The sequence below is a fragment of the Sus scrofa genome, chromosome 1 (genome assembly GCF_054392235.1).
Source record: "Sus scrofa isolate SSC_HxYL_T2T_F1_AM1 chromosome 1, Sscrofa_HxYL_maternal_Yorkshire_Landrace_v2.0, whole genome shotgun sequence".
Taxonomy (NCBI): Eukaryota; Metazoa; Chordata; class Mammalia; order Artiodactyla; family Suidae; genus Sus; species Sus scrofa.
In genome coordinates this window covers 27,814,125-27,841,658 of record NC_139383.1, presented here as the reverse complement: position 1 = coordinate 27,841,658, position 27,534 = coordinate 27,814,125, and the positions used below count along the sequence as shown (strand labels likewise).

General features: G+C 39.6%; 1 protein-coding gene and 1 long non-coding RNA gene across 53 annotated transcripts in view; one reads left to right on the top strand and one right to left on the bottom strand.

Annotated features, from left to right (window-relative positions):
- Positions 1–24,336, top strand: part of LOC106506526 (uncharacterized) — a 94,472-nt gene extending 70,136 nt beyond the window's left edge. Inside the window, exons 2-4 of one of the 3 annotated variants that reach the window (XR_002338425.2) lie at positions 21,885–21,940; positions 23,007–23,192; positions 23,791–24,336. This is a non-coding gene — a long non-coding RNA (uncharacterized LOC106506526). Of the gene's footprint in view, positions 1–21,401; positions 22,015–23,006; positions 23,372–23,424 lie in introns of those variants that run through there. The other 2 variants (XR_014803124.1, XR_014803123.1) reach the window with 2 other exon arrangements.
- MAP7 (microtubule associated protein 7) overlaps positions 19,919–27,534 on the bottom strand; it is a 176,851-nt gene continuing 169,235 nt past the window's right edge. For all 50 annotated transcript variants that reach the window (XM_084955193.1, XM_084955201.1, XM_021072611.2 and 47 more), the window contains 2 exons: positions 23,049–23,272; positions 19,919–21,406 (listed from right to left, as the gene is read on the bottom strand). In XM_084955193.1, coding sequence (XP_084811319.1) covers positions 21,396–21,406; positions 23,049–23,272 — 235 coding nt within the window. In that variant the 3' untranslated portion in view covers positions 19,919–21,395. The remainder of the gene's footprint in view (positions 21,407–23,048; positions 23,273–27,534) is intronic.

Below are 27,534 nucleotides of genomic sequence, written 5' to 3'. Positions count from 1 at the left end.
ATATATATGGATCTTGTTTTTGTATCCATTCAACCAGTCTATGTCTATTGGTTTGGGCATTTAGTCCATTAATATTTAACGTAATTATTGATATGTATGTTCTTATTGCCATTTTATTAGGTGCTTTGCATTTGTTTTTGTTGCTCTTTTTTCTTCCTTCTTTTGTTCTCTCCTCTTCTGGTTTGATGACTATCTTTAGTGTTGTGTTTGAGTTGATTTTTCTTACTTGTTTGTGTATCAGTTGTAGATGTTTGGTTTGCAATTATTCTGAAGTTTTAATATATGAGTCTATATATATATGAGATTGTTTTAAATTGTTGGTCTCCTAACTGCAAGTGCATCTTCAGTGTCCTGCATTTGTACACACCTCTTCTCAGGATTTCTGATTTTGGTGGCATAATTGTGCATGGATGATTTTGTATCTTTACTGTATATATACCTTTACTGGTGAGCCTTATTATTTGTGGTATTTTTGTTTCCTGTTGCGGCCTTTTCTTTTCTGCCCAGAGAAGTTCCTTTAGTATTTATTGTAAAGCTGGTTTCATGTTGTTGAATTCTCTCAGCTTCTGCTAATCTGTGAAGCTTTCGATTTCTCCTTCAGATTCTGAATGAGAGCCTTGATGGGTAAAATAATCTTGGTTGGAAGTTTTTTCTTTTCATCATGTTAAGTATATCATGACACTCCCTTCTGGCCTGCAGAGCTTCTGTTAAAAAATCTGCCAATAACCTTATTGGGGTTCCCTTGTATGTTATGTCTTTTCCCTAGCTGCTTTCAATATTTTCTCTTCGTCTTTAATTTTGGTCAGTTTGATGAATATGTGTCTTGGTGTATTCCTCCTTGGGTTTATTTTATATGGTACTTGTTGCACTTCCTGGATTCGAGTGACTGGTTCCTATCCCATGTGAGGGAAGTTTTCGGCTATTATCTCTTGGAATATTTTTTCTGTCCCCTTCTCTCTCTTTTCTCCTTCTGGCACCCCTATAATACGGATGTTGGTGCATTTAACATTGTCCCAGAGCTCTCTGAGACTCTCTTCATTTGTTTTCAATCTTTTTTTCTCTTTTCTGTTCTGCATCTGTAATTTCCACTAATCTGTCCACTACCTTGCTTATTCGTTCTTCTGCCTCCTGTATTCTGCTGTTAGCTGCTTCTACTGAATTTTTTATTTCAGTTATTGTATTTTGCATCTCTTCTTAAGTTTTATATCTTGTATCTCTTTGGCCAGTGTTCCCTGTAAGTTATCCATCTTTGCCTGCAGTTTATTTCCAATGTCTTGCATCATCTGCAGTATCAATAGTCTAAAGTCTTTCTCCTGGAGGCTGAGAATCTCCTGATCACTTAGCTGTTTTTTCTGGGGTTTTTTTCTTTCTCCCTCATCTGAGTTATAGTTCTCTGTCTTTTCATTTTTATAGGTTTTTGGTGTGGTGACCTTTTTACAGATAATAGAGTTGTAGCCTCTCTTACTTCTGGTGTCTGCTCCCCTTGTGGCTGAAGTTGGTATGGGGGCTGCTGTAGGCTTCCTGATGGGAGGGACTGATGCCTGCCCACTGGTAGGTGGAGCTGATTTCTATCCCTCTGGTGGGTGGGGCTTTGCCTCTAGGTGAGATTAGAGGCGGCTCTGTGCCTGGGTTTCTTTAGGCAGCCTGTTTACAGATGGGCGGGGCTGTGATCCCACCTGGATTATTGTTTGGCCTGGGGCTTCTCAGGGATGATGGATGGGGCCGTATTTTGCCCAAATGGCCACCTCCAGAGAAAGGCACCCTGATGAATATTCCCCAGAGCTTTCCTTCCAATGTCCTTCCCTCACAACAAGCCATATTCACCCCTGTTTTCCCAGGAGGTCTTCTAAGAACTGTAGTCAGGTTTGACCCAGATTCCTATGGAGACTTTGCTTTTGCCCTGTGACCCAGTACATGTGAAATTCTGTGTGTGCCTTTTAAGAATGGGGTCTCCATTTCCCCCAGTCCTGTGGAGCTCCTGCTTACAAGTCCCACTGGCCTTCAATGACAGACACTTCAGGGGCTCTTTCTCCCAGTGCCGGATCCCCACACATGGGAGTTTGATGTAGGGCTCAAAACTCTCCTGTAGATAAGTCTCTGTGAACCAGTTACTTTCCAGTCTGTGTGGTTCCCACCTGGGAGGTATGGAGTTGCTTATACTGTGTACTCGCCCCTCCTACCTCTTGATGTGGCCTCCTCTTTGTCTTCTGGAGTAGGATATCTTTTTGAAAGTTTCCAGTCTATTTTCATTCACGATTGCTCAAATTTTTAAATTTTTTTGTTTTCAGGAGAGAAGTTGAGCTCCAGTCCTTCTATTCCACCATCTTAATCCCATCTCCCTTCTTTTTCATTTCTTATTTTATTTGAACCCTTTCCCTTTTTTCTTGATGCATCTAGCTAGAAGTTTATCAATTTTGTTGATCTTTTCAAACAACCAACTTTTGGTTTCATTGATCTTCTCTATTGTTCGTCTCTGTTATTAATTTTACTCTAATCTTTGATTTCTTCTAATTTTGTGCTTTGTTCTTTCTTCTCTAAATGTTTAAGGTGTAAGATTAGCTTATTGAGTTTATTCTTCTTTCCTCAGGTAAGATTATATTGCTATAAACTTCCCTCTCGGAACTGCTTTTGTGGTATCCCAGAGGTTTTGGATTGTTGTATATTGTCATTTGTCTCTAAATCTTTTAATTTCCGCTTTGATTTCTTCGGTGATCCATTGATTGATTAGTAGCATATTGTTTGGCTTCCAGGAGGTTAAGTTTTTTGTTTGCTTTTTCTCGTAGTTGATTTCTTGTCTCATAGCTTATGGTCAAAGAAAATGCTTAAAATAATTTCAATTTTTTTAATTGAAAAAAGAAGGCTTGATATGTGGCCCAAAATGTGATCTATCCTGGAGAATGTTACATGAAGACTTGAGAAAAAAGTGTATTCTGCTGCTTTGGGGTAAAAAGTTCTATAGATATCAGTTAAATGTATTGGATGTAGTGTATCATTTAAGGCCTATGTTTCCTTGTTGATTTTATTGTGTGGAAGATCTGTCCATTGCTGTAAGTGGGGTGTTAAAGTCTCCCCTATTATTGTCTTACTGTTGATTTCTCCTTTTATGGCTGTTTGTAGTTGCCTTGTATATTGTTGTGCCCCTATATTTGGTGCATATATATTTACAATTGTTATATCTTCTTCTTGGATTGAGCCTTTTATCATTAGGTAATATCTTGTTACCTTCCTTTTTTTTTTTTTTTTTTTTTGCTTTTGTCTTTTTGCCTTTTCAAGGGCTGCACCTGTGGCATATGGAGGTTCCCAGGCCTAGGGGTCGAATCAGAGCTGTAGCTGCCAGCCTAAACCACAGCCACAGCAACTCGGGATCCGAGCCGCATCTGCAACCTACACCACAGCTCACGGCAACGACAGATCCTTCACCCACTGAGCAAGGCCAGGGATCGAACCCCAAACCTCATCGTTTTCAGTTGGATTCGTTAACCACTGCATCACGACGGGAGCTCCTTGTTACCTTCCTTATTGTAAAATCTATTTTGTCTGATATGCGTATTGCCTCTTTTGCTTTTCTATAATTTCTATTTGCATGTACTATTTTCTTCTATCCCCTCACTTTAAGTCTGTATGTGTCCTTTGGTCTGAAGTGCCTCTCTCCTAAGCAGCATATTTATAAGTCTTGTTTTTGTATCCATTCAGCCAGTCTTTGTCTTTTAGTGGGAGCATTTAATCCTTTTACATTCTGTAATTGCCGATAAGTTTTTACTTATTTTCTTAATTTTGGGGGGCACTTTTGTGTCTTTTTTCTTCCCTTCCTCTTTTTGCTGTCTTTTGATTCACTGACCATCTTTAGAGTTTTGTTCGGCTTTCTTTTTCTTTTTTGTCTTTTTTAGGGCTGCACCCATGGCATTTGGAGGTTCCCCAGGCTAGTGGTCTAACTGGAGCTGTTGCTGCCAACCTACACCACAGCCATAGCAATGCCAGATCTAATCCACATCTGTGACCTACACCACAGCTCACAGCAGCACTGGATCCTTAACCCACTGAGCAAGGCCAGGGATCGAACCCACAACCTCATGGTTCCTAGTCGGATTTGTTTCCACTACACCACAAGGGGAACTTCACTTTTTGTTTATATGTGTGTGACCATTACAGTTATTTGATTTGTGGTTCCTATTATATATATTTTTTTATTATTTTCCCACTGTACAGCAAGGGCCTATTATATTTTGATATGACCACATATATGCATGCAGAATTGTTTCTGGTTGCTGGTCTCTTAATTTCAAATACATTTTCAGTTCTGCATTTGTCCTCTCCTTTTCTTATGCTTGCTAGTTTTGATATCATATTTGTTAACGGGTGATTTCCTACTTTTATATTATCTTTGCCTTTACCAGTGAGCTTTTTCATTTGTAATATTCTTCTACTTATGGCTTTTCCTTTTCTGCTTAGAGAAGTTCATTTTGGTATTTGATGCAGAGCTGGTTTGGAGGTGCTAAATTCTCTTAGCTTTTGCTTGTCCGAAAAGCTTTTCATCTCTATCAAATCTGAGTGAGAACTTTGCTGGGTAGAATATTCTTGGTTCTAGGTTTCTCCTCTTTATCACCTTAAATCTGTCTTGCCACTTCCTTATGGCTTGTGGAATTTCTGCTGAAAAATCAGCTGTTATCCTTATAGGGGTTTTCTTGTATGTGATTTGTTGCTTTTCCCTTGTGGCTTTTAATATTTTTTTCTTGCTATTTAATTTTTGTCAGTTTAATATGTGCCTTGCTGTGTTTTTCTTTAGGTTTATTTTGTATGGAATTCTCTGTGCTCACTCAACTTGAGAGTTTTCTTTCCCATATTAGAGAATTTTTCATCTATAATCTCTTCAAATATTTCCTCTGGCTCTTTCTCTCTTCTCCTTCTGGAACCCCTGTGATGCAAATGTTGGTATGTTTAATGTCCCAGAGGTCTCAGACTCTCCTCAGTTCTTTTCATTCTTCATTCTGTTCTTTGGCAGTGATTTCCACCACTCTCTCTTCCACCTCACTTATCTATTCCTCTGCATCCATTAACCTGCTTTTGGATCTTCTAGAGTATTTTTCATTTCAGATATTGTGCTATTCTTCTTGCTTTTGGAATCCTCTAGCTCTTTGTTAAACATTTCTTTTAAGTTATCAATGTTTCCTTTATTTTTCCAAGATCTTGGATCATCTTTACTATCATTACTCTGAATTCTTTTTCAGGTGAGTTGCCTATCTCCTTAGCATTTAATGTTTATTTGGTTTTGTGTGTGTGTGTGTGTGTCTTGTTCCTTTGTCTGAAAGCTACTTCTTTGTCATCTCTTAATGTCTACCTTTCTGTTTATCATCCCCTTGACAGTAGGTATATAGATGGAATAGCAGGTGCCCAGTCTTGCTGTTCTCCTAGGTAGTGGGTTCATATGTACCCAGAGCATGTGCTGGGAGCAGCAGTATCACATTCCCTCTCCTAGAGCTATGTGACTGCTAGGGATGGGGTCTGTGAGGCAGGTGGCAGTGATTGATTCGCAGTTGACAGGATTGCTTTTGTAGCATGCAGGGGCAGCAGTGTCTCCTGCAACCCCTCTTGCTACCAAGCAACTTTCAGGACTACTTTCTTTAGCTTCCAGTGTCACTAGTTGCTTCTGTAGCTTCTCCCTTTGCCAGGAAGGCTCTAGTGACTGCTCTCTGTAGCTGTAGGGGCAGGCTCCACTGTTTAGCCATCACTCCCCTTGCTTGGCCACTCTGGGGACTTTTCTCTATAGTCTCAGGGTGGGGTGCTCCTTCATAACTGTTGCTCAGTGGCTTTCTCTATAGCTGCAAGATGTGTACTTCTGGCAGTCCCTCCTCCCACCTGGTTGCTGCTGGGAGTGCTCTCTGTAGCCACTGTGGATTGGGATGTGGACTAATGGGCCTCTCACAACTCCCTTGTTGTGGAGCAAGTGCCACTGACATGGACCTTTACAGGATCACTGGTAAAGGTGCTGTTGCTTGTGCTTTTTCCAGCTGGACAGCCTGCAGCTCCAGTAGGGAACATGCACTGGTGGCCCTCTTTTGGCTCTTTTTGGCACAGGTCAGTATGAGCCCCTGCAAAGCCACTGGGAGGGACCACGGAACCTGTGCTCTTCCCAGTCGGGCACTTTTATACCTCCTTCAGGGCACAGGCACTGGTGGCTTTCTCTTGGCTCTTATGGAGTCGTCACTTCTGGTGTGAGACTCCGCAGAGCCCCTGGACAGAGCTACAACACTTGTGCTTTCCCTGGTTGGGCAGATCTCAGCTCCTGGGGGGGAATGGGCACCACCAGCAGCTCTGCTGGTGCAGGTATGGCACCACAAGTGTAGAGGCCACTGGCCAAGCCAGGTGATTACTCTACCTGCTCCAAGAACTCTGTAGCCCTAAGGGCAGGGCTATTTCCCACCTGTTGCTAGGCAGCCACTGCTGTTTTATGGCTCCCAGTGCTGAAGCAGAGAGTGTACTGCAGCTTGAGGGAGCATGCACAGGGAACCAGGCTGTAGTGGTGGATTCCGCCACTTCCTTCTGGCACCCCCAAACAATGGCATCTAGGCTCTAAGCCCAGCTGGGTTGCCTCTGCTTACATGCCCTCAGTTGTGTTCTCCCTATGCTCTATTCCCTCCAGGATGTTTCCACGCAGCCAGCCCTGATTTTTCCCCCATGTAGCCAGCCCCCGCTCCTTTGAGTCTGATCTCTAAGGCCAGAGTTTTAGTTCCTGATACCTGCACATGGTTACCTGGAGCATTGACCTTTTCTGGAGGATTGTTTCCATTTTAACTGCTTCACACCACTTTTATAGAGCTCTTTCTTTCTCTTGGTTTGATCTTCATCCTGGTGGGGGGATGTTTTCCTCTTTCCGGCTCCCTCCTAGGGGTTCAGGGTCCCATCTTGCTTCCTTTCACTTCTTTCTTTTGTCCTATCTGGTTTTGTGACATTTTTCTTGCTCTATCATAATCCTGAGTTATCTGTCAGTTTTCAGCAAATTTTCTGTGCGAATAGTTCCACATGTAGATGTATTTTCAGTGTATTTGTGGGAGTAGGTGAATCTCAAATCCCTACTATTCCACCATCCTCCCAAATTTCCTCTTTTTCTTTTTATGGTTAGATGATTTCTTTTTATTTTATCTTTGTGTCTTCTTTTTTGGTTTTTGTGAATATATTTTTGATTTTGTGGTTGCCCTGTTTTTCAAGTCTGTTAACCCCTTCCTATATGTGCTTGCTTTAGATTGATAGTCATATAGGCTTAAATACATTCAAAACAACAACAAAAGTCTAGATTTTCTTACTCTCTTCACCACAGTTTGTGATTTTGATGTCAATGGTTTTTCAGCAGTTGTGGGGGGAGGAGGTGATCTCAATTCCTTCTACTCCATCTTATTTCAAACCTCTATTTTTACTGTTCTTACCTTGGTAAAATGATGTCAGTTCTTGATACTAGTTTTCCAGTTACCTCTCCCAAAACTACCCCAATTAAATCCAAATATCCAAAAGTATGGACACTGACATTTCAGACATAGGTTCCCTTTTCAGTTAGTGACATAGTAACAGCAGAAGGCAGATGTGCTCAGAGCAAAGAGGCAGGTTCCTGTTAACAATTCCGAAGGGAAGGGATAGCTCCATAAGCAATAGAGCAAACCAAGGGATGCACTTCCCTGATCCTTGAATCCAGCAATGGTCTCCAAGTTCTTGCCTTCACAGTCCATTGCTTCTTTGAGGTATTTTGTTTAGGCAAATCAATTTGAGGAGGAAAAGGAATCATTAGATACAATCTGAACATGATTTGCCTAACTGTCCTTACAGCAGCTGCTTTAGAAACTTCTCCTTGCTGCTCCAGCCTCCTAAATCACCTCGTGAGCATTGGCCACTATTTATAGGAACTTCTGGAAAAATACTTAATCTTCCCTCACTTTGTAGGCAACAAGATAATTCTAGCTGTGTCAAATGATGTCAAGAAGGGCCTCCAAATACGTACAAACATAAAGTAACTTATTCTTCTTGGAAAGAAAACATTTGGGGAGGTGTAGAGGAGGAGTGATTATAAAAGTAAATAGTACTATTGTAACTACAAAGAATTAGAAACTCTAAACTTGTTAATACTGTTCTAGAGAAATGAGCTCACACTTGTTTAGCTTGCTTGGTATAATACCTGGAATGAGCACATTAAAAAAGACTGACATTCAGGGCCACTATTAGAAGAACAATCAATGGAGTTCCTATCGTAGTGCAGTGGTTAACAAATCCAACTAGGAACCATGAGGTTGTGGGTTCGATCCCTGCCCTTGCTCAGTGGGTTAAGGATCCAGCGTTGCTGTGAGCTGTGGTGTAGGTCGCAGACGCAGCTCGGATCCCATGTTGCTGTGGCTCTGGTGTAGGCTGGCAGCTACAGCTCTGATTCAACCCCTAGCCTGGGAACCTCCATATGCCACGGGGGCGGCCCAAGAAATGGCAAAAAGACAAAAAAAAAAACCAATCAAGTTCCCCCCTTATGAGGAGTTTCCTGCTGGGCTTGCTAGAGGCCTGTCTACCACAGGTATCTCAAACTAGAAACAAAAGTTGTTTTTTTTTTTTTGTTTTTTTTTTTTTTTTTAAACACTTGACAATTACTGTGTACTTTCCTCTCATTTACTTCTACTAAGACATGGGAAATATCCTCCCATGTATAGATGAAATATCCTCCCATGTATAGATGAAGAAATTCAGATTTGAAGAACACAGGTAACTTACTGAGCTTCATCTGGCTTATCAGTAGCAGACCTGGTAGTCAAACCTAAGTCTAACCAGACCCCCCAGTTCTTAACCATTCAGTGGCTCCCAACATTAGCCCTATCTTCTCTCCCTTTAATAATCTGCAAGGTATCAGAGATCCAACAATTGAAAATGATTAAGTCCTAATTTTTAATTATTTTTTAATTATTATTTTTTTGCTTTTTAGGGCCACACCTATGGCATATGGAGTTTCCCAGGCTAGAAGTCTAATTGTAACTACAGCTGCTGGCCTATGACACAGCAGTGCAGATACAATTTTTTTTCAGTCCTAATTTTTAAGAGTTCTCCTTTATGTTTGTTAATATTTGCCTTATATGTTGAGGTGCTCCAATATTGGGTGCATATATATTTACAATTGTTATATTTTCTTGGATTAATCCCTTGATCAGTGTCCTTCTTTGCCTCTGCAAGGTATTTACAGTCTTTATTTTACTTTTAAGTTTTATTGAAGTATAGTTGATTTAGAATGTTGTGATAATTGCTGTTGTGCAACAAAGTAATTCAATTATACATATATGCTAATCCATTATTTTTCAGATTCTTTTCCCATATAGATTATCACAGAATATTGAGTAGAGTTCCCTGTGCTATAGAGCAGGTTCCTGTTGGCCAACTGATCAATACACCACAGTGTGCATATCCCATTCCCAGACTGCCAATTTGTCCCTCCCCTCAACCATCCTCTTTGGTGACCATAAGTTTGATTCAAAGTATATGAGTCTGTTTCTGTTTTGCAAATAAGTTCATTTGCTTCCCTTTTTAAAAGATTCCACATAAAGTAATGTCATCTGATGTTTGTCCTTCTCTGTCTTCCTTCACTTACCATGATAATCTCTAGGTCTATCTATCAGTGTTGCTACAAATGGCATTATTTCATTCTTTTTATGGCTGAAAAATATTCCATTGTATATGTGTACCACATGTTTATTATCCATTCCTCCATTGATAGACATTTATGTTGCTTCCAGTTCTTGGCTATTGTTGTAGTATTGCAATGAATATTGGGGTGCATGTATTTTTTTGAGTTATGATTTTCTCCAGATAGATGCCCAGGAATGGGATTTCTGGACCATATGATATTTCTACATTTAGTTTTTTAAGGAACCTCCATACTGTTTTCCGTAGTGTTTGTACCAATTTACATTCCCATCTACAGTGTAAGAGGGTTCACTTTTTTCTGTGGCAGCCTCTCCAGCGCCTATTGTTTGTAGACTTTTTGATGATGGCCATTCTGGCTAGTATAATGTGGCATGTCATTGTAGTTTTAATTTGCATTTCTCTAATAATTAGCAAAGTTGAGCATCTTTTCATGTGCTTTTTGGCCATCTGTATGTCGTCTTTGAGAAATGTCTATTTAGATCTTCTGCCCATTTTTTGATTGGTTTTTTTTTATTCACCTGTATGAATTGTTGAATATTTTTCAGATGAATCCCCTGTAAGTCACTTCATTTGCAAATATTTTCTTGATTTTGTGGGTTGTCCTTTTGTTTATGGTTTCCTTTGCTGTGCAAAACTTGTAAGTTTGCTTAGGTCCCATTTATATTTTTGTCTTTATTTTCATTACTCATTTTCATTTTATAGTAACTGCTCTTATATTTAGGTCTTTAATCTATTTTGAGTTTATTTTTGTGCATGGTGTTAGTGTTCTTATTTTTTTTACATGTGGCTGTCCAGTTTTCTCAGTACCATGTACTGAAAAGACTGTCTTCTCCATTGTATATTCTTCTTTTGTGGTAGATTATTTGACCATGGGTGAGTGCATTTATTTCTGGGCTTTATCTCCTGTTCCATTGATCTATATGTCTGTTTTTGTTCCAGTACCATACTATTTTGGTGACCATAGCTTTGTAGTATATTCTGAAGCCAGGGGACCTGATTCCTCCATCTCCATTTTTCTTTCTCAGGGTTACTTTTTTTTTTTTTTTTTTGGTCTTTTTGTATTTTTAGGGCCACACCCACGGCATATGGAGGTTCCCAGGCTAGGGGTCTAATTGGAACTGTAGCTGCCAGCCTACACCATAGCCATGGCCACACAGGATCCGAGCCATGTCTGCAACCTACACCACAGCTCACTGCAATGCCAGATCCTTAACCCACTGAGAGAGACCAGGGATTGAACCCACAACCCCATGGTTCCTAGTCAGATTCATTAACCACTGAGCTATGATGGGAATTCCTGGATTGCTTTTTGTATACAGGGTATCTTTGTGTTTGAATACAAATCTTAAAATTTTTTTTGTAGTTCTGTGATAAATGCCATTGGTAATTCGATAGGGATTGCATTGAATCTGTAGATTGCCTTGGGTAGTGTAGTCATTTTGACAATATTGATTCTTTGAATCCAAGAGCATGGTATATTTTTCTATCCATTTGTGTTATCTTTGATTTCTTTCATCAGCATCTTATAATTTTTAGAGTAAAGGTGTTTTTTGTCTCTTTAGGTTTATTTCTAGGTATTTTACTCTTTTTGATGTGATGGTGAATAGGATTTTTTGCCCAACTGCTCTTATCTTTCATTGTTAGTATATAGAAATGCAAGAGATTTCTATGTATTAATTTTGTATCCTGCAACTTTACTGAATACATTGGTGAGCTCTAACAGATTTCAAATAGTATCTTTATGATTTTCTATGTATAATATCATGTCATCTGCAAACATTGATGACAGTGATAGTTTTACTTCTTCCTTTTCAATTTTGATTCCTTTTCTTTTTCTTCTCTGATTGCCATGGCTAGGACTTCCAAAACTATGTTGAATAAAAGTGATCAGAGTGGACATTCTTTTTTCCCCCTGATCTTAGCAGGAATTCTTTTAGCTCTTCACTGCTGAAAAATGATGTTAGTTATGTTCTTTATTATATTGAGGTAGGTTCTCTCTATGCCCACTTTTTGGAGGGTTTTTTAAAAATTAGAAATTGGTGTTGGATTTTGTCCAAAGCTCTTTCTGCATCTATTGATATAATGATTTTTATTCAATTTGTTGATGTGGTTATCACACTGATTGATTTGCAGGTATTTAAAAATCTTTGCATCCCTGAGATAATGATCCCTTGATCACTGTATATGACCTTTTTAATACATTGCTGGATTCAGTTTCCTAGTATTTTGTTGAGGATTTTTGCATCTGTATTAATCAGTGATACTGGCCTGTAATTTTCTCCTTTTTTTGTGGTATCTTTGTTTGGTTTCATTATTAGGGTGATGGTGCCTCACAGAATGAGTTTGGGAGTGTTCATTACTCTTCAATTTTTTTTTGAAAGACTTTCAAAAGGATAAGTGTGTTTGAAAGAATTTGCCTGTAAAGCCATCAGGTCCCAGACTTTTGTTTGTTGGAAGTTTTTTTTATCAGTTTCAATTTCAGTACTTGTGATTGGTCTGTTCATATTTTCTATTTCTTTCTGGCTTAGTCTTGAAAGACTGTACCTTTCTAAGAATTCATCCATTTTTTTTTCTAGGTTGCCTATTTTATTGGCATATAGTTGCTTGTTTTAGTTTCTTATCCTTTGTGTTTCTGTGATGTCCACTGTAATTTTCCTGTTTCATTTCTAATTTTATTGATTTGAGCCCTCTACCTTTTCTTCTTGATGAATCTGGCTAAAGGTTTATCAATTTTGTTGATCTTTTCAAAGAACCAGCTTTTAGTTTCATTGATTTTTTTCTATTGTTTTAATTGTTTCTATTTCATTTATTTCTGCTCTGATCATTATATCTTTCCTTCTACTAACTTTGAATTTTGTTTGTTTTTCTTTCTGTAGTTGCTTTAGGTATAAGATTAGGTTGTTTGAGATTTTTCTTGTTTCCTAAGGTAGGCTGGTATTGCTATAAACTTTCCTCTTGGAAATAACTGCTGTTGCTGTAACCTGTAAGTTTTGGATTGGTGAGTTGTCTTTGTCATTTGTCCCAAGGTATTTGTTGATTTCCTCTTTGATTTCCTCAGTGATCCATGGGTTGTTCAGTAGCGTTTATTTAGTCTCCATGTGTTTGTGTTTTTTGCAGTTGTTTTCTTGTCATTGATTTCTAGTCTTATAGAATTATGGTCTGAAAAGATGCTTTATATGATTGCAGTTTTCTTAAAGTTACCGAGGCTTGCTTTGTGGTCCAGTGTGTGACCTATCCTAGAGAATGTTCACTGTGCACTTGAGGAGAATGTATATTTTGCTGCTATTGGATAGAATGTTCTATAAATATCTGTTAAGTCCATCTGGTCTAATGTATCATTTAAGGCTTGTAATTCCTTGTTGATTTTTTTTTTCTGGATGATCTCTCCATTGATGTAAGTGGAGTCTTGAGGTCTCCCATTCTTATAATAGTATTGTTAATTTCTCTTTTTATGGCTGCCTTGTATATTGAGTGGCTCTTATGTTGGGTGCATATATATATATATATATATATATTTACAGTTGTTATATCTTCTCGGATTGATCCTTTGATCATTATGTAATGTACTTTTTGTCTCTTGTAACAGTCTTTAAAGTCATTTTTTCTGATCTGAGGATTGCTACTCTAGGTTTCTTTTGATTTCCATTTGCATGGATTATCTTTTTCCATCCTCTCACTTTCAGTTTGTAGGTGTCCCTGGAACTGAAGTGGGTCTCTTGTAGACAGCATATATATGGGTCTTGTTTTTATATCCATTCAGTGAGTCTACGTCTTTTGGTTGAAGCGTTTAATCCATTTACATTTAAGGTAATTATCAATATATATTTCTTACTGGCATTTTGTTAATTACTTTGATTTGTTTTTGTTGGTGTTTTGTTCTCTTGTGGTTTGATTATCTTTAGTGTTGTGTTTGGATTGCTTTTTTTATTTGTGTGTGTATCTATTATAGATTTTTGGGTTTTGGTTACTGTGAGGTTTTGACATATGAGTCTATGTACATATATATACACACAAGATTGTTTTAAGTTGCTGGTCTCTTAATGGCAAATGCATCTCCAGTATCCTGCCTTTGTCCTTTTCTCATGACTGCTGGTTTTGGTATCTTATTTGTGTGTGGATGACTTCCTACTTTTACCATGTGTTTCCCTTTACTGATAAGCCATCTCATTTGTAAATTTCCTTTTTCTGGTTGTGGCCTTTTTTTTCTGCCTGGAGAAGTGCCTTTAGTATTTGCTGTAAAGCTGATTTTGTGGTGCTAAAATCTCTTAGCTTTTGCTTGTCTGCAAAGCTTTTGATTTCTCCATCAAATCTGAATAAGAGCCTTGCTGGGCAGAGTTTTTTTTTTTTGTTTGTTTGTTTGTTTGTTTTGTTTTTCTTTGTTTTTTCCTGTCTTTTTAGGGCCATATCAGCAGCATATGAAAGTTCCCAGGCTAGGGGTCAAATTGGAGGTGCTGTTGCTAGCCTACACCACAGCCATAGCAATGCCAGATCTGAGCTGCATCTGTGACCTACACCACAGCTCATGACATTGCCAGATCCTTAGCCCACTGAGCAAGACCATGGTCAAACCTGCATCCTCATGGATACTAGTTGGATTCATTACCAATGAGCCACAACAGGAACTCCCAAGTGTAGAGAGTTTTTTTGTTGTAGGTTTTCCCCATTCATTGATTTAAGTATATTGTGCTACTCCCTTCTGGCCAGTAGAGTTTCTGCTGAAAAATCAGCTTATGTGGATTCCCCAGTATATTATTTGTTGCTTTTTCTTAGCTGCTTTCAATATCTTCTCTTGGTCTTTAATTTTGGTCAGTTTGATTAATGTGCGTCTTGGAGTATTCCTCCATGGGTTTGTTCTATATGACATTCATTCTGCTTCCTGGACTTGAGCAATTCCTTTCCCATGTTAGGGGAGTTTTTGGCTATTATCTCTTCAAATCTTTTCTCTGGCCCTTTCTCACTTCTCCTTCTGGCACCCCTATAATGAGAATGTTGGTGTGTTTAACATTGCCCCAGTGTTCCCTTAGACTGTCTTCGTTTCATTCTTTTTTTGCTTTTTAGGGCCACACTTGTGGCATGTGGAAGTTCCTAGGCTAGGAGTCAAATTGGAGCTGCAGCTGCTGGCTTACACAACAGCCACAGTAATGTGGGATCTGAGCCATGTTTGCAACCTACACCACAGCTCATGGCAACTCTAGATCTTTAACCCCTGAGCCAGGTCAGGGATTGAACCTGCATTCTCATGGATACTAGTTGGATTTGTTTCCACTGTTTTACTGTTTCACTGATTGGTTTCCACTGTTTCAACTCTGTTTCATTCTTATTTAAAAATTTTGTTTCATGTAAGTGATTTCCACCAGTCTGTCTTCCACCTCACTTACTCATTCTTTTGTCTCCTGTATTCTGCTATTGTTTCCTTCTAGATAATTTTTTGTTTTTATACTTTTTGTCTCTGCTTGTTTAATCTTTAAATCTTCTTCTTTTTAAAAAGTTTCTTGTAATTTATTTTGCCTCTACTTTTTTTTTTCCCCCTGAGATCTTGGGTGTACTTTACTATCATGACTCTAAAGTCTTTTTTTTTTTTATTTATTTTTTTCCCACTGTACAGCAAGGGGATCAAGTTATCCGTACATGTATGCATCCCCCCCCACCCTTTGTTCTGTTGCAATATGAGTATCTAGACATAGTTCTCAATGCTACTCAGCAGGATCTCCTTGTAAATCTATTCTAAGTTGTGTCTGATAAGCCCAAGCTCCCAATCCCTCCCACTCCCTCCCTCTCCCATCAGGCAGCCACAAGTCTATTTTCCAAGTCCATGATTTTATTTTCCGTGGAGATGTTCATTTGTGCTGGATATTAGATTCCAGTTATAAGTGATATCATATGGTATTTGTCTTTCTGGCTCATTTCACTCAGCATGAGATTCTCTAGTTCCATCCATGTTGCTGCAGTCTAAAGTCTTTTTCATGGAAGTTGCTTATCCTCCAGTTTATTTAGCTGTTTTTCTGGGGGTTTTCTTCATCTGGCTTTTATTTCTCTGCCTTTTAATTTTGTATAGCTTTTTGTGTGGGCTCCTTTTTGCAGGCTAGTGTTTTGCAGCCTCTCTTGCTTTTGGTGTCTGCTCCCTTGTGGGTGAAGTTGCTGCAGGGCTTGTGGCAGGCTTCCTAATGCAAGGGACTGGGGTTGCCCACTGGTAAGTGGAGCTGTCTTTTCCTTCTGGTGGATGGGGCTTTGTCTCTGGGTGTGATTAGTGACAGTTGTATGCCTAAGAGGACTTTGGGCAGCTTGTTTGCTGATGGGTGGGGCTGTGTTCCCACCCTGTTTTTTGTTTGGCCTGGGGCTTATCAGCCCTGCTGGGTGGGACCATATTTTTCCAGAATGGCAGCCTTCAGGGTAACTCATGCCAACTCATTCCTGGTTCCTCTGCCTCCACAGCAAGGCACAGCCATGTCTTGATTTTCCAGGAGACCCTACAAGACCTGCCAATAGATCTGACCAGATTCTCATGGAGTCCTTGCTTTGCGCTGGGACCCAGTGCATATGAAATTCTCTTTGTGCCCTCCAAGAGTGGAGTCTGTTTCCCCCAGCCCAGTGGAAGTCTTGTTGGCCTTCAGTGCAAAATGCTACGGGCTCCTCTTCCCCATGCTAGACTCTTGGGCTGGAGAAACTGACACGGCATTTAGAACTGTCACTCCTGTGGGAAAGCCGCCATGATATAGTTATTTTTCAGTCTGTTGGTTACCTACCGAGAAGGTATGGGATTGCTTATATTGCAAAAGCACCCCTTCTACCATCTCAATGTGACTTGTTTTTGGGTGTAGGCTGTTTTTTTGTGTGTGCTTCCAGGCTATTTTGATTATTGTTCAGCAGTTACTTGCGATTTTGGTTTTTGAGAGGAGATGAGCTCAAGTCTTTCTGTTCTGCCATCTTTTCTCATCAGTCATAGTTTTAATTTTTTTTACTTTTTAAAAAATTTATTCTTAGGGCCACTCCCATGGCATATGGCAGTTCCCAGGCTAGAGATCAAACTGGAGCTGCAGCTCCAGGCCTATGCCACAGCCACAGCAATGCCAGATCCAAGATGTGTCTGCAACCTACACCACAGCTGGCAGTGAGATGGGCTCCTTAACCCATTGAGCGAGGCCAGGGATCAAACCTGCATCCTCATGGATGCTAGTCAGGTTCCATTACTGTTGAGCCACAATGGGAACTTCCAATCAGTTTTTAAAGTCTGTTTTGTCTTATATGAGTACTGCTACTCCAGTTCTATTTTGGTTTCCATTTGCATGGAATACATTTTTCCATCCTCTCATGTTCAGTCTGTATGTGTCCTTAGAACTGAAGTGGGTCACTTCTAGACAGCATATACAGATCTTGTTTTTGCATCCATTTGGCCAGACTGTCTTTTGATCAAAGCATTTAATCCATATACATTTAAGGTAATTACTGATATGTATGTTCTTATTGTCATTTTCTTAATTGTTTTGGGGTTTTGTAGGCCTTTTCCCACCTTTTGTTTTGTGATTTGATGACTATATTACTTTTTCTTTCTTTTTTGGTCTTTTTAGGACGACACTCGTGGCATGTGGAAGTTCCCAGTCCTAGGGGTCAAATCAGAACTGCAGCTGCCAGCCTACACCACAGCCACAGCAATGCCAGATCCCAGCTGCATCTGCAACCTACACTGCAGGTCATGGCAATGCTGGATCCTTAACCCACTGAGTGAGGCCAGGGATTGAACCTGAGTCCTCATGGATACCAGTTAGTTTCCTCACCACTGAGCCACAATGGGAACTCCAGGATTCTTTCTTCTTTCTTGTGTGTATACCTATTACAGGTGTTTTGGTTATAACCATGAGGTTTTTATGTAGCAGCACACACACACATGGTTGTTTTAAGTTGCTGGTCTCTTAATTTCAAATGCATTTTAAAAGCCCTGCATTTGTACTCTCCTCCCTTCAAGATTGTTTTCATATCATAGTTTACATCTGATTGTTTTGTATGCCTTAACTACTTATTATGGATCTAGATGATTTTACTACCTTTGTCTTGTAAGATCCCTACTAGCTCTGTGTGTGCATGATGTCCTACCTTTACTGTATGTTTTCTTTTACTGAGAAGCTTTTTCATTTCATAATTTTGTTTCTAATGTGGCCTTTTTTCACCTAGAATAAATCTTTTAACATTTGTTGTAAAGCTAGTTTTGTGGTATTGCACTCTTTTAGCTTATCTGTAAACCATTTGATCTCTCCATCAAATCTGAATAAGAGCCTCGCTGGGTAAATTACTCTTTTAGATTTTCCCTTTCATCACTTTAAATATATCTTGCCACTCCCTTCTGGCCTGCAGAGTTTCTGCTGAGAAATCAGCTGATAGCCTTAGGGGGTTCCCTTGTTTGTTATTTCTTGCTTTTCCCCTGCTGCTTTTAATATTCTTTTTATCACTTCCTATAATAACTTTATTCTCTAAGATTATAATCAAAAATTACAAATATAAAATCCAAGTAACAGTCACCAAGGAAACACTTCCAAGAAAAATACTTGAAACAAATTTAAAACTGCCTCTCTGCTCACATGCTGGTCCTTTTCTACTTCTTGACCTTTACAGCTCCTCCCCCACACCAATAAAAAGCCAAAGGATGTGAGGAAATGACAAATTAAGAGCATTTTTGAGCAGTTTTAGGCATTGGGGGCATGATATTTCTTAGAAAGTCACTTAAAAATTGAGTTTCTAACATCCAATAGCCATTTCATCACAAAACAGATGTAGGTGAATTTCTGCTAAAAAAAGAATGTGAAAGATAGAATTTATTGGTGCTTATTAACTTTAATATGCAATAATTTATTTACTTCAGAAGTGTTCAGTATAAACATTGTGATGTATGTGTGCATGTATAGTTTAATCTTACCCTATGGGTAGGGCAGATAGGATTCAAAGGACCTCAGTCTGGTGGCTTTAAATATCGTCATCTAAATCTATACCAGAGTGAATCAGCACAAGTCATGTTAGTAAGTTTTCAATAGTGAATGAAGCTTGAAATTTAAGTGGTTATATAGGAGGATTTTTAGAGGAAAAATGCATGAGATGAAGTATAAGAATATGGCAGGAATTCCTGTCGTGGCCCAGTGGAAGTGAATCTGACCAGGAACCATGAGGTTGCGGGTTTGATCCCTGGCCTTGCTCAGTGGCTTAAGGATCTGGCATTGCTGTGTGTTGTGGTGTAGATTGCAGATGTGGCTCAGATCCTGCTTGCTGTGGCATAGGCCAGCAGCTATAGCTCTGATTGGACCCCTAGCCTGGGAACCTCCATATGCCGTGGATGTGGCCCTAAAAAGCAAAAACAAACAAAACAAAACAAAAAATATGGCAGATCCTACAAGCTCATGACTTGATCAGTACTGGAGGGTTAGAGCTCTGGAACTCACCCTTTAAGACTATGTCGCCTGATCCAGTCAGGTTACCTAATTCTTCCTTTAGAACACAACTTCTATCCTGCTTCACTGTGCCCTTTCTATCAAGGTAGTTGTGGGATTATGATCGGAGGAAGAACTTCCCCTAGCTTTGAAAAGGGCCTGCTTGTGAACAATTATTTGTTCATATGAGAGAACCGTTTTAGATTTACTTTTATCATATCACCAGGTAGTGAGGTTATGCAGGAGAAAACATACAGCCTTACCTTCCAGTAAAAGCTGGCAGGTATCTACCAAATGGACTGACTGGTGAGTCAACTGCCTAGAATAGACTGCAATGGTGTGGAAAGGAAATTAAAAGCCCATTCACCTTCCTTCCATGGAGAGGGTCATATTTGATCCTTGAGAATTCCCCTTGATATAGTGCCTACTGAGAGTCTCTTTAAGATCAGGAGGTGAATACTGGCCTTCAGGGGCTGTACAGAAAGCCATGTAGCCATCATAAAGGTCAAGGTTATCCTCTGGCCATGTTGTTAATTAAATATAGTTAATTTCTTAACCACTTCTTATCAAAACTTGATTACTTAGGCTTTCAGTTTGCTAATGATCCTCAAGTTAAAAAAAAGTATATAAATGCAGAAAGGAAAATCTAGCCAAAACAGAATTCCTGCTCTAAATGTTGAATAAACCTATTCTGTATACCTAGTCAGAGGAAGATGGCTGAAGTTAAATGAGGAACAATTTGAAAACTCAAAAATTATCCTAAGTGAAGTTCTGAAATGTGAGAAACCTAAAACTATGTCATACATTTTATTTGATGTTTCATACTGGGTTGATTTAAACAAAAATACCCATTTAGTTGAACAGATTTTTTTTTAATATGACTATGTGTACATGGACAATTGAGGGAAAACCCCCAAATTAATGTTTTAACAAGTTACAGCTATTACTAAAGACAGTACACTTGGATTTTAAGGAAATAGTCCAATAAATGAATAACCTCTCATTCAACCTAATAGATTAACCAATCCCTCTTTAAAAAAAAAAACAAAACACACTCTCTAGTGGCAGAAGTTATCTTTTTTAACACTCCATAATAAAAACATTGGTCCCTTAGTGTTCTTTCTCTCCTTCAACATTTAGTTATTATTAGTTTCAAATGGTAAAATAAAACTGAATTTATACTATCAAATGAAAGTGCAAGTTTGTACAGCCAAGCTCAGCAGCAAAAGTGAGGAAGGATGAAGAGTGAGGGCTGATGGATGCCACGCAGAACGAGAACCTTTGGGAAGGTATCCTGCAGAGTCCTGGGTGCCAAACACAGTCAACATTCCATCATTTTTTCATTGCTCTTAAACGAGCAAAACCAAAGTTCTTTTTTTTATTTAAATAGTAAATTGTTATTTCCCCCCCCCCGCCCCCCGCATAATTTGTGATCAGGTAAGGCAAAGATAAGTCCCACCATCACTGGGGACAGCAGCAATAAACAGACTTCAGAAATAGCCCTGAATCATTAGCAACATTCTCTCATGGTAACATAAGGAATGCATCTCATAAATCAAATCTTGCAGTGTCACATTGTTCTAATTTATTTGATTAGTTTATCTGAAAAACTTTTTATAAATACATTATTTAAGAGGACAGTAAATTATTTTCCTGCTCTGAAAAAATATTTTTTTTTTTCACATTTTAAAACTTGAGTGCACTTTTGCAAAAAAGGAGATGCAAGAAGAACGGGACAGTGGGGTTTGCAGAGTGTCCATGTACAAGTTGCATTTACAAGAACCTGGTACTCTGCCTATAATTTCCCTCTACAAGTAGAGCTCTTTGCAATAATATTTGAACAAACAGGCTTAACCTAGACACATCTCCTATTCACTCTACTTGTGGAGCCAAGAGGTACTTATATTTCAAGTATTATATTGTAAAAGGTAAAAATTTTTGTGCCAATTTTACAGGTTAGATTTTAAAGACCAAAACAGCTACGTGAAAAATCATGCCTATTCAGCCCATTTCTTTTATAGCCAAATGCTCTCATCTTTTATAAAGAACGCAGAAAAATATTGATTTCCTAAGAAGGAGCACACTGGAATAAGCGATTTTAAGGTACCGAAGAACAAGGAGCATTTCTTTTTCTCTATTGGCGACAATTATTAGAAAAGCTACCCAGTTTGTTGTCTTAGCTGGTTTTAATAAAGTCTTTTCAAAATGATGGTCAAGAAATCTTTAGAAAACTGGAGCGGGGGGAATGCTCTTTTGTAGCATGGAAGGAGGTCCATTAATTGTAGAAATTCTTCTTAAATTTCTGCTTTGGTTCTTCAGAAGAAATGCTCATATAACTTCTATTTTAGGAGACAGAAAAAACCCAATTAAAATCTTAAAAATAATATCTTAACATTCCTAAAATTTTACTATGCTTTTAAATACATTTGTTATAGAAGAATAGGCAACTTGAATCAGGATCTACGGGGTCTTATATTTAAGTGAATTCTACCACTAATAGGAAAATACATGTTCTTTAGGTTCTGTGTTATTTACTTTTCTAAACTGCATAAGTCAACTGAACTTTTGAGGTCAGGGATTTTTATATTTGTCTTGAATCCTCAGTACCTGATGCTTTGGGCTCCAAACATGTTGGCAGTTAAATAAATGTTTGTTGAATAGTCATGACCGCAAAGGAACCTCTAATATTACTGAATATTGCAGTCACTGGACTATGTTCTGAGAGAAGGTATAGAAAGGTAGGAACAGTGAGAATGAAATGACAGGTAAATCAAAATGAAGCAGAAAGTCATCCGAATGCTTTTTCCATCTCTGTAGCTGTACGACATGCCACCATGGGAAACTGCGTGAGGAGTGTTTCCACCAGCACTCAGGTAATCAGATTGTAAAAGGAAGCTGTGGGCTGACATTCTGACACTTAAGGCTTTGAGAACAATCTAGAAAAGTAGATCACCAAACTGAAGTTTTCCTTCCATGGTCAGTATATTGGGAGGAAAAAAGACCGGCTTTATTTGAATAAAAGTGGAAAATGTTTGCTCCAAGTTCACAGATGGAATCTAAAAGACAAAAACAAGTTTGACCACAAATAATTCTGACTGACTCCATCTAATTATGCTGAATTTGGCTGGCTTTGATCAAAATAGTGTATGCTGGTCAATATATGAAAAAGTGATGTGCTGGGAAGCACAGTCGATAGAATTATTCAAGGAGGGTTGAAAAGAGATGGAGCTGGACTATCCAATGTAGTGAGACTAATGGTATTGCGCTGTTGAGCTTACTATGAGCACTGAGTTGGTACTTACTTATGTTCTTCTTTGTGCAAAAAGAATACTTTTACATGACCCAAAGATGTCAAGTTAAGTGTGAGGTCCCCAGTGAGGGTGTAAGAGTCACTTGCAGTTTCACCAGTTACAGTCACTCAACAAGGGATGGAAGGCCCTTGGGCTCAGAATGCTCCTAATTTAGAATATGGGTCCTACTGCCCCAATTGTAACTATCCTCCTACGCTTAAAAAGGACAATCGTATGTTATCCAGGTTGTTAACCCGAAACAAGAGAAAAATGGTAGGAGAACATGATGGCTGTCTTTAAACATGTGAACAGCTGAGAAAGCTGAAATGTAAATTACACAAACCTTTCTTCCCGTGGGCAGAACTAGGTATGACAGCCCGCCCCTAAGTTAGGGTGAGGCCTTAAGTGTTCGTCTTCCTAGGCATGTTCTGGCAGCGAGGGCTGCTCGTGAGAGGCTCAGGGATGCCCAGTGGGTGTTGCAGATTGAATTTCTATCCTAAGTAGAAGAGGGGCCCTAGAAGTTGCCCAATCCAACTCAAAATTCAGTTTCTATGACCCATGAACAGTCTCTTCCATGTGGCTTATTTGGTCCCTTGAAGGACAGTGTGTCACAGTCTCACTGCAGAAGGTTCCTTCCCTCTGCTGCCAGGTACTTCTGATCATTACTGAAGGGAGTTCGAGGCAAGCTTACCTGCTGTCTGTTGTGTTTGGACACCATCTACCTGAGGCAGGGGCCCAAGTGAACCTTCATCTTCAAAGGCCAAAATTGGATTCAAAGGAATGTCTGGGCTCTCACTGTTGGTGACATCTAATCTGGATTGTTTAGATCCAATAGGTAAGTTGATAATTTCTTCAAAGTTTTCATTTGAAACTGATACTCCATTTTCATTTGGTTGTTTTTCCAAATTGGGAGTACTAGGGAATTTGAAAAAATCAAAATTAAAAGAATTAGTAAAACTGGAAAACATATTTTTAAGACAACAAAAAATGTAATTTTGCAATCAAATTTTTAGAGTTATATCATTTTTAAGACAACAAAAAATGTAATTTTGCAATCAAATTTTTAGAATGATATCATTACAAACTCAATTGGTGACTTCTGACATATTTATATTTTATTCTTTTTTTTTTTTTTTTTTTGCTTTTTAGGGATGCACCTGCGACATAAGGACGTTCCGGGGCTTAGGAGTCAAATTGGAGCTACAGCTGCCGGCCTACGCCACAGCCACAGCAATGCAGGATCCAAGCTGTGTCTGTGACCTACAGCACAGCTCATGGCAACGCTATACCCTTAACCCACTGAGCGAGGCCAGGGATTGAACCGCAACCTCATGGTTCCGAGTCAGATTCGTTTCTGCTGCACCATGAGGGGAACTCCCATGTTTGTATTTTTAATTAACAGTTCTACCTCCATTTAACAATTTCTACTGCAGGCACTTTACTACATCCCTTTGATGAGCAGCCTTTATTAGGACCCTCAAAGATGAGTGGACTGCAGTTTGGGGGTGAGGAGGATAATGTGCACAAGTCATACAACTACTGGGAGAGAGGAGCAGAGACCATGCATGCAGTCTCGACTATGTTTTTCTCATAATGCTATTTTCTACATTCCCTGGCTATTCAAATTCCAGCCCTTGTTTCCTAAAACATGTGCATGATTCTTATAACTTGTTCAAGACCAACCTTCTCATTTTTGCCCCTTAAATCTGCCTCTGACCCCACTTTGATTCTTAGTAATTCATGCTTAGTATCTTGGATTTTTGAGAAACTAGCCATCCTCTCCTTAATTTTCTATCTATAATTTCTCGTAGGTTTTTCACTCCCTTTATAAGTTCTCCATAACGACTCAGGCAGCCGTTTATGTTAAATGCTCCTTAAGCTTTACAACGCAGCAAGACAATGCCTGTGCATCAAGTGACTACGTTAATTGTACTGTTTGCTTTATCTGACTATAGCAGTAAAGGTATTTGCAAGCTTCATAATTTGTTCAGTGCTCAACCTGTATGAAAAAAATGACCCTAGGAGTTCCTGCTGCGGCACAGCAGGATGGGTGGTGTCTCCTCAGTCCTGGGATACAAGTGCGATCCCCAGCCCAGCACAGTGGATTAAGGATCTGGTGTTGCCATAGCTGTGGTGTAAGGTTGCCACTTCGGCTCAGATCTGATCCCTAGACTCCATATGCTGTGGGGCAGCCAGAAAAAAGATTTAAAAAAAGACCCTGTTGGACAAAATTCTAGAGTTAAAATCTTCGAATGGAAAGTAAGACTGAAAATATGAAGCAAAAATTGTGGAATTGTTAACGTTTACTACACTCTGATCATTATCTGAATGTTTGTGATAGAGGTCTACAGAAGAGAGCAGAGAGTCAGGTCTCTACTGTCAGTAATGCCCTGAGCAAGTCTGTTTCCTTCTTTGCCCAAGTGGTAAAAATGAAGCTAATATGTATACAGTCTTTCCATTGCTTTTTCTTTTTTTTTTTTCCCCCTATTGAGGAAATAGTTTACTTTCCCCAGGCAGTAAGAAATACTGATTTTTGTGGAACATACTCTGAAGCATTTCTGATTTGGATAAGTGATTCACAAGGTAGTGCAGGGTATATTGAAAATACGAGGAGTTCCTGTCGTGGCGCAGCAGAAATGAGTCTGATTAGGAACCATGAGGTTATGGGTTTGATCCCTGGCCTTGCTCAGTGGGTTAGGGATCTGGTGTTGCCGTGAGCTGTGGTGTAGGTTGGCGGCTATAGCTCTGCTTGGACCCCTAGCCTGGGAACCTCCCTATGCCACTGGTGTGGCCCTAAAACGGGAAAAAGGCAAAAAAAAAAAAAATATATATATATATATATACATACATACATACATACATATAATTTGTAATGTAAAAATGCTGTGGAAAAGAGCATAAAAATATTATACAGATTCAGACTATGATGGCACTTTTCTGCTATTTTACCAAGGCAGTGAGAGGAGGCAGTGTAGCAGTCTGCCTGAGCCCAGGCGCACACCCTCTCACCTGCCATCCCAGTCCATCCTCCTGTTCTTTCCTATCACCAATGGGCTTTCTGTGGCCAAATTACTCCAAAGAGCTTTTTAGGGCCACACCTATGGCATATGTAAGTTCTTAGGCTAGGGGTCAAATCAGAGGTGCAGCTGCCAGCCTACACCACAGCCACAGCAACTCTAGATGCGAGCCATGTCTGTGACCTACACTGCAGCTTGTGGCAACACCGGATCCTTAACCCACGACCCCATGGATACTAGTCAGGTTTGTTACTGCTGAGTCACAATGGGAACTCCCCCAAAAGATTTTTAAGTAGAAGTTTTGGCAAAAGAGGAATGCATCTTCAAAGTCCTCACCCATCTCAATTCTCATCACCTTCCAAGTCTGCATGCGCTGACAAGCTGTAATGGCAACACCAACCCCACCCTTCAGGCAGCAGCTGACCTCATTTTTCCCCCAGCCACCCTACCCATTCTTGTTAGCAATTAGAGGAATATTTGTGCCATATGCTTTGGATGTTGGATGACCATTTATTAAATGTTCAGAGAACACTGTGACAAGCAGAAACTATAAAACTGAAGCTGCTGGGGTTAGAGTGTATGAATCTGTGTGTCCTCTTAAGCACCAGCTTTTGAATTCCCTTTCTTTGGCTACACTCTGTAGGTTGAAGCTAGACGCAAGACTCTTAAGAGACTGTGTGTTGGGTCAGTCCAAAGCCTATCTGGGGAAGTGGGCTGGGACCATGGTGGGAAGCTGATAGTCCATACAACTTATGGTGGCCAGGATCTTGTTTTTTGTGATTATAACAATTTAAAAAATGATCCATAACTTTCTGATTGAATGTTATTTTTCCTTGAGATGAAACTTTCAGATTGGGAGGAAAACCACTAGATCAAAACCAAAAATTACTACAACTCCCTTGTTTAAGAGAGAAAGGAATATCCTATTAAAGAGACAGTCCCCTGGGGCTGAGAACATGCATAATGTCTTGTGGGGTATTAAAAGGCTAAGACAGGGGCCTGTATACTCCTGGGAGTTTTTTTTAGCTTCTTGAATAAAGAGTCTTAGCTGGGAGTCAAAGAGTGAATCAGAATGATCTGAGAAACTTATAATTTCCTCGCCCTAAAGATGGAGAACTATTGGTCACACTAGAGGGAAGTGATCTTATGAACTACTTTTGGTAACAGTGGATCTTTAGGTTTTTGGTTCAAAAAAGGCCAGTAAAACATGAGGGAGATGGGCTCCCACACACAACACAAAAGCATTTTCCTACAAAATTGCAGTGCGGCGATGCCCAGAGTACTGTATCTCAAATAATAGCTCACATGTGTGTGGTTCGATACAAGCTTCAGACTCCTTCACTGACAGTATTTCATTGGACCCCTTCAGTACCTTGCAGGAAGCTATCTCCAGGTAGAGATAAGAAACCTAAATTTTTTAAGTAGGTTAAACCCAGAGTTGTTGAACAACTTAGAAACTTCTGGTTCTAAAGCACTTCTTCCTCAACCCCACACTCATGCTAATGAATCTCTAGGGAAATATGACTTAAAGATCAAAGATCTGTAGAAAGAGCCTTTTAAAGATAAACCTGTTGGTGGATTTTTTTTTTTTTTTTTGCCTCTCAGCTCCAAATTTACCCTTCATTCCTGATTTGCAAAGCTGGATCTGAGCCCTTTAAATAATTTTCCTTTGCCAAATGGCATAATCTCAAACGTTGTCAATCATGGTCATGGCAGAGAGAGTTCAGGGGGAGGAATGAGTTTTGCTTCTTGGTTTGGATGTGCCTGCTCAGCAGTTTCCTGCAGTACATCCTACGGCATCCTCAGGGTCTGAGGCTTCCTCAGCACCCAGCCCCTGCAGCGGCTCCTGCAAAGTACCATGGCCAACAGCTTCCCCTAGCACCTTCCAGGGTAGAGCATCTCTAGTGAGACACCTCCCAGTGAGAGCGAGCTGGCGAGTTCCACCATCAAGAAACCACAGCAACTTCCTCACCATCTACTGACTCACAGCCATACACTCTCAAATTAGGTCTGGACGGAAGCTCTAAAGGTTGGGACTCTTTCTTGGGTATGGCCCAGGGGAGGTGGCTGTGCCTTATTTCTGTGATTCCTGTATTTGTTATTTTTTTCTTTTTATAGCTTCACCTGCAGCATACGGAAGTTCATGGGATAGGGACAGAA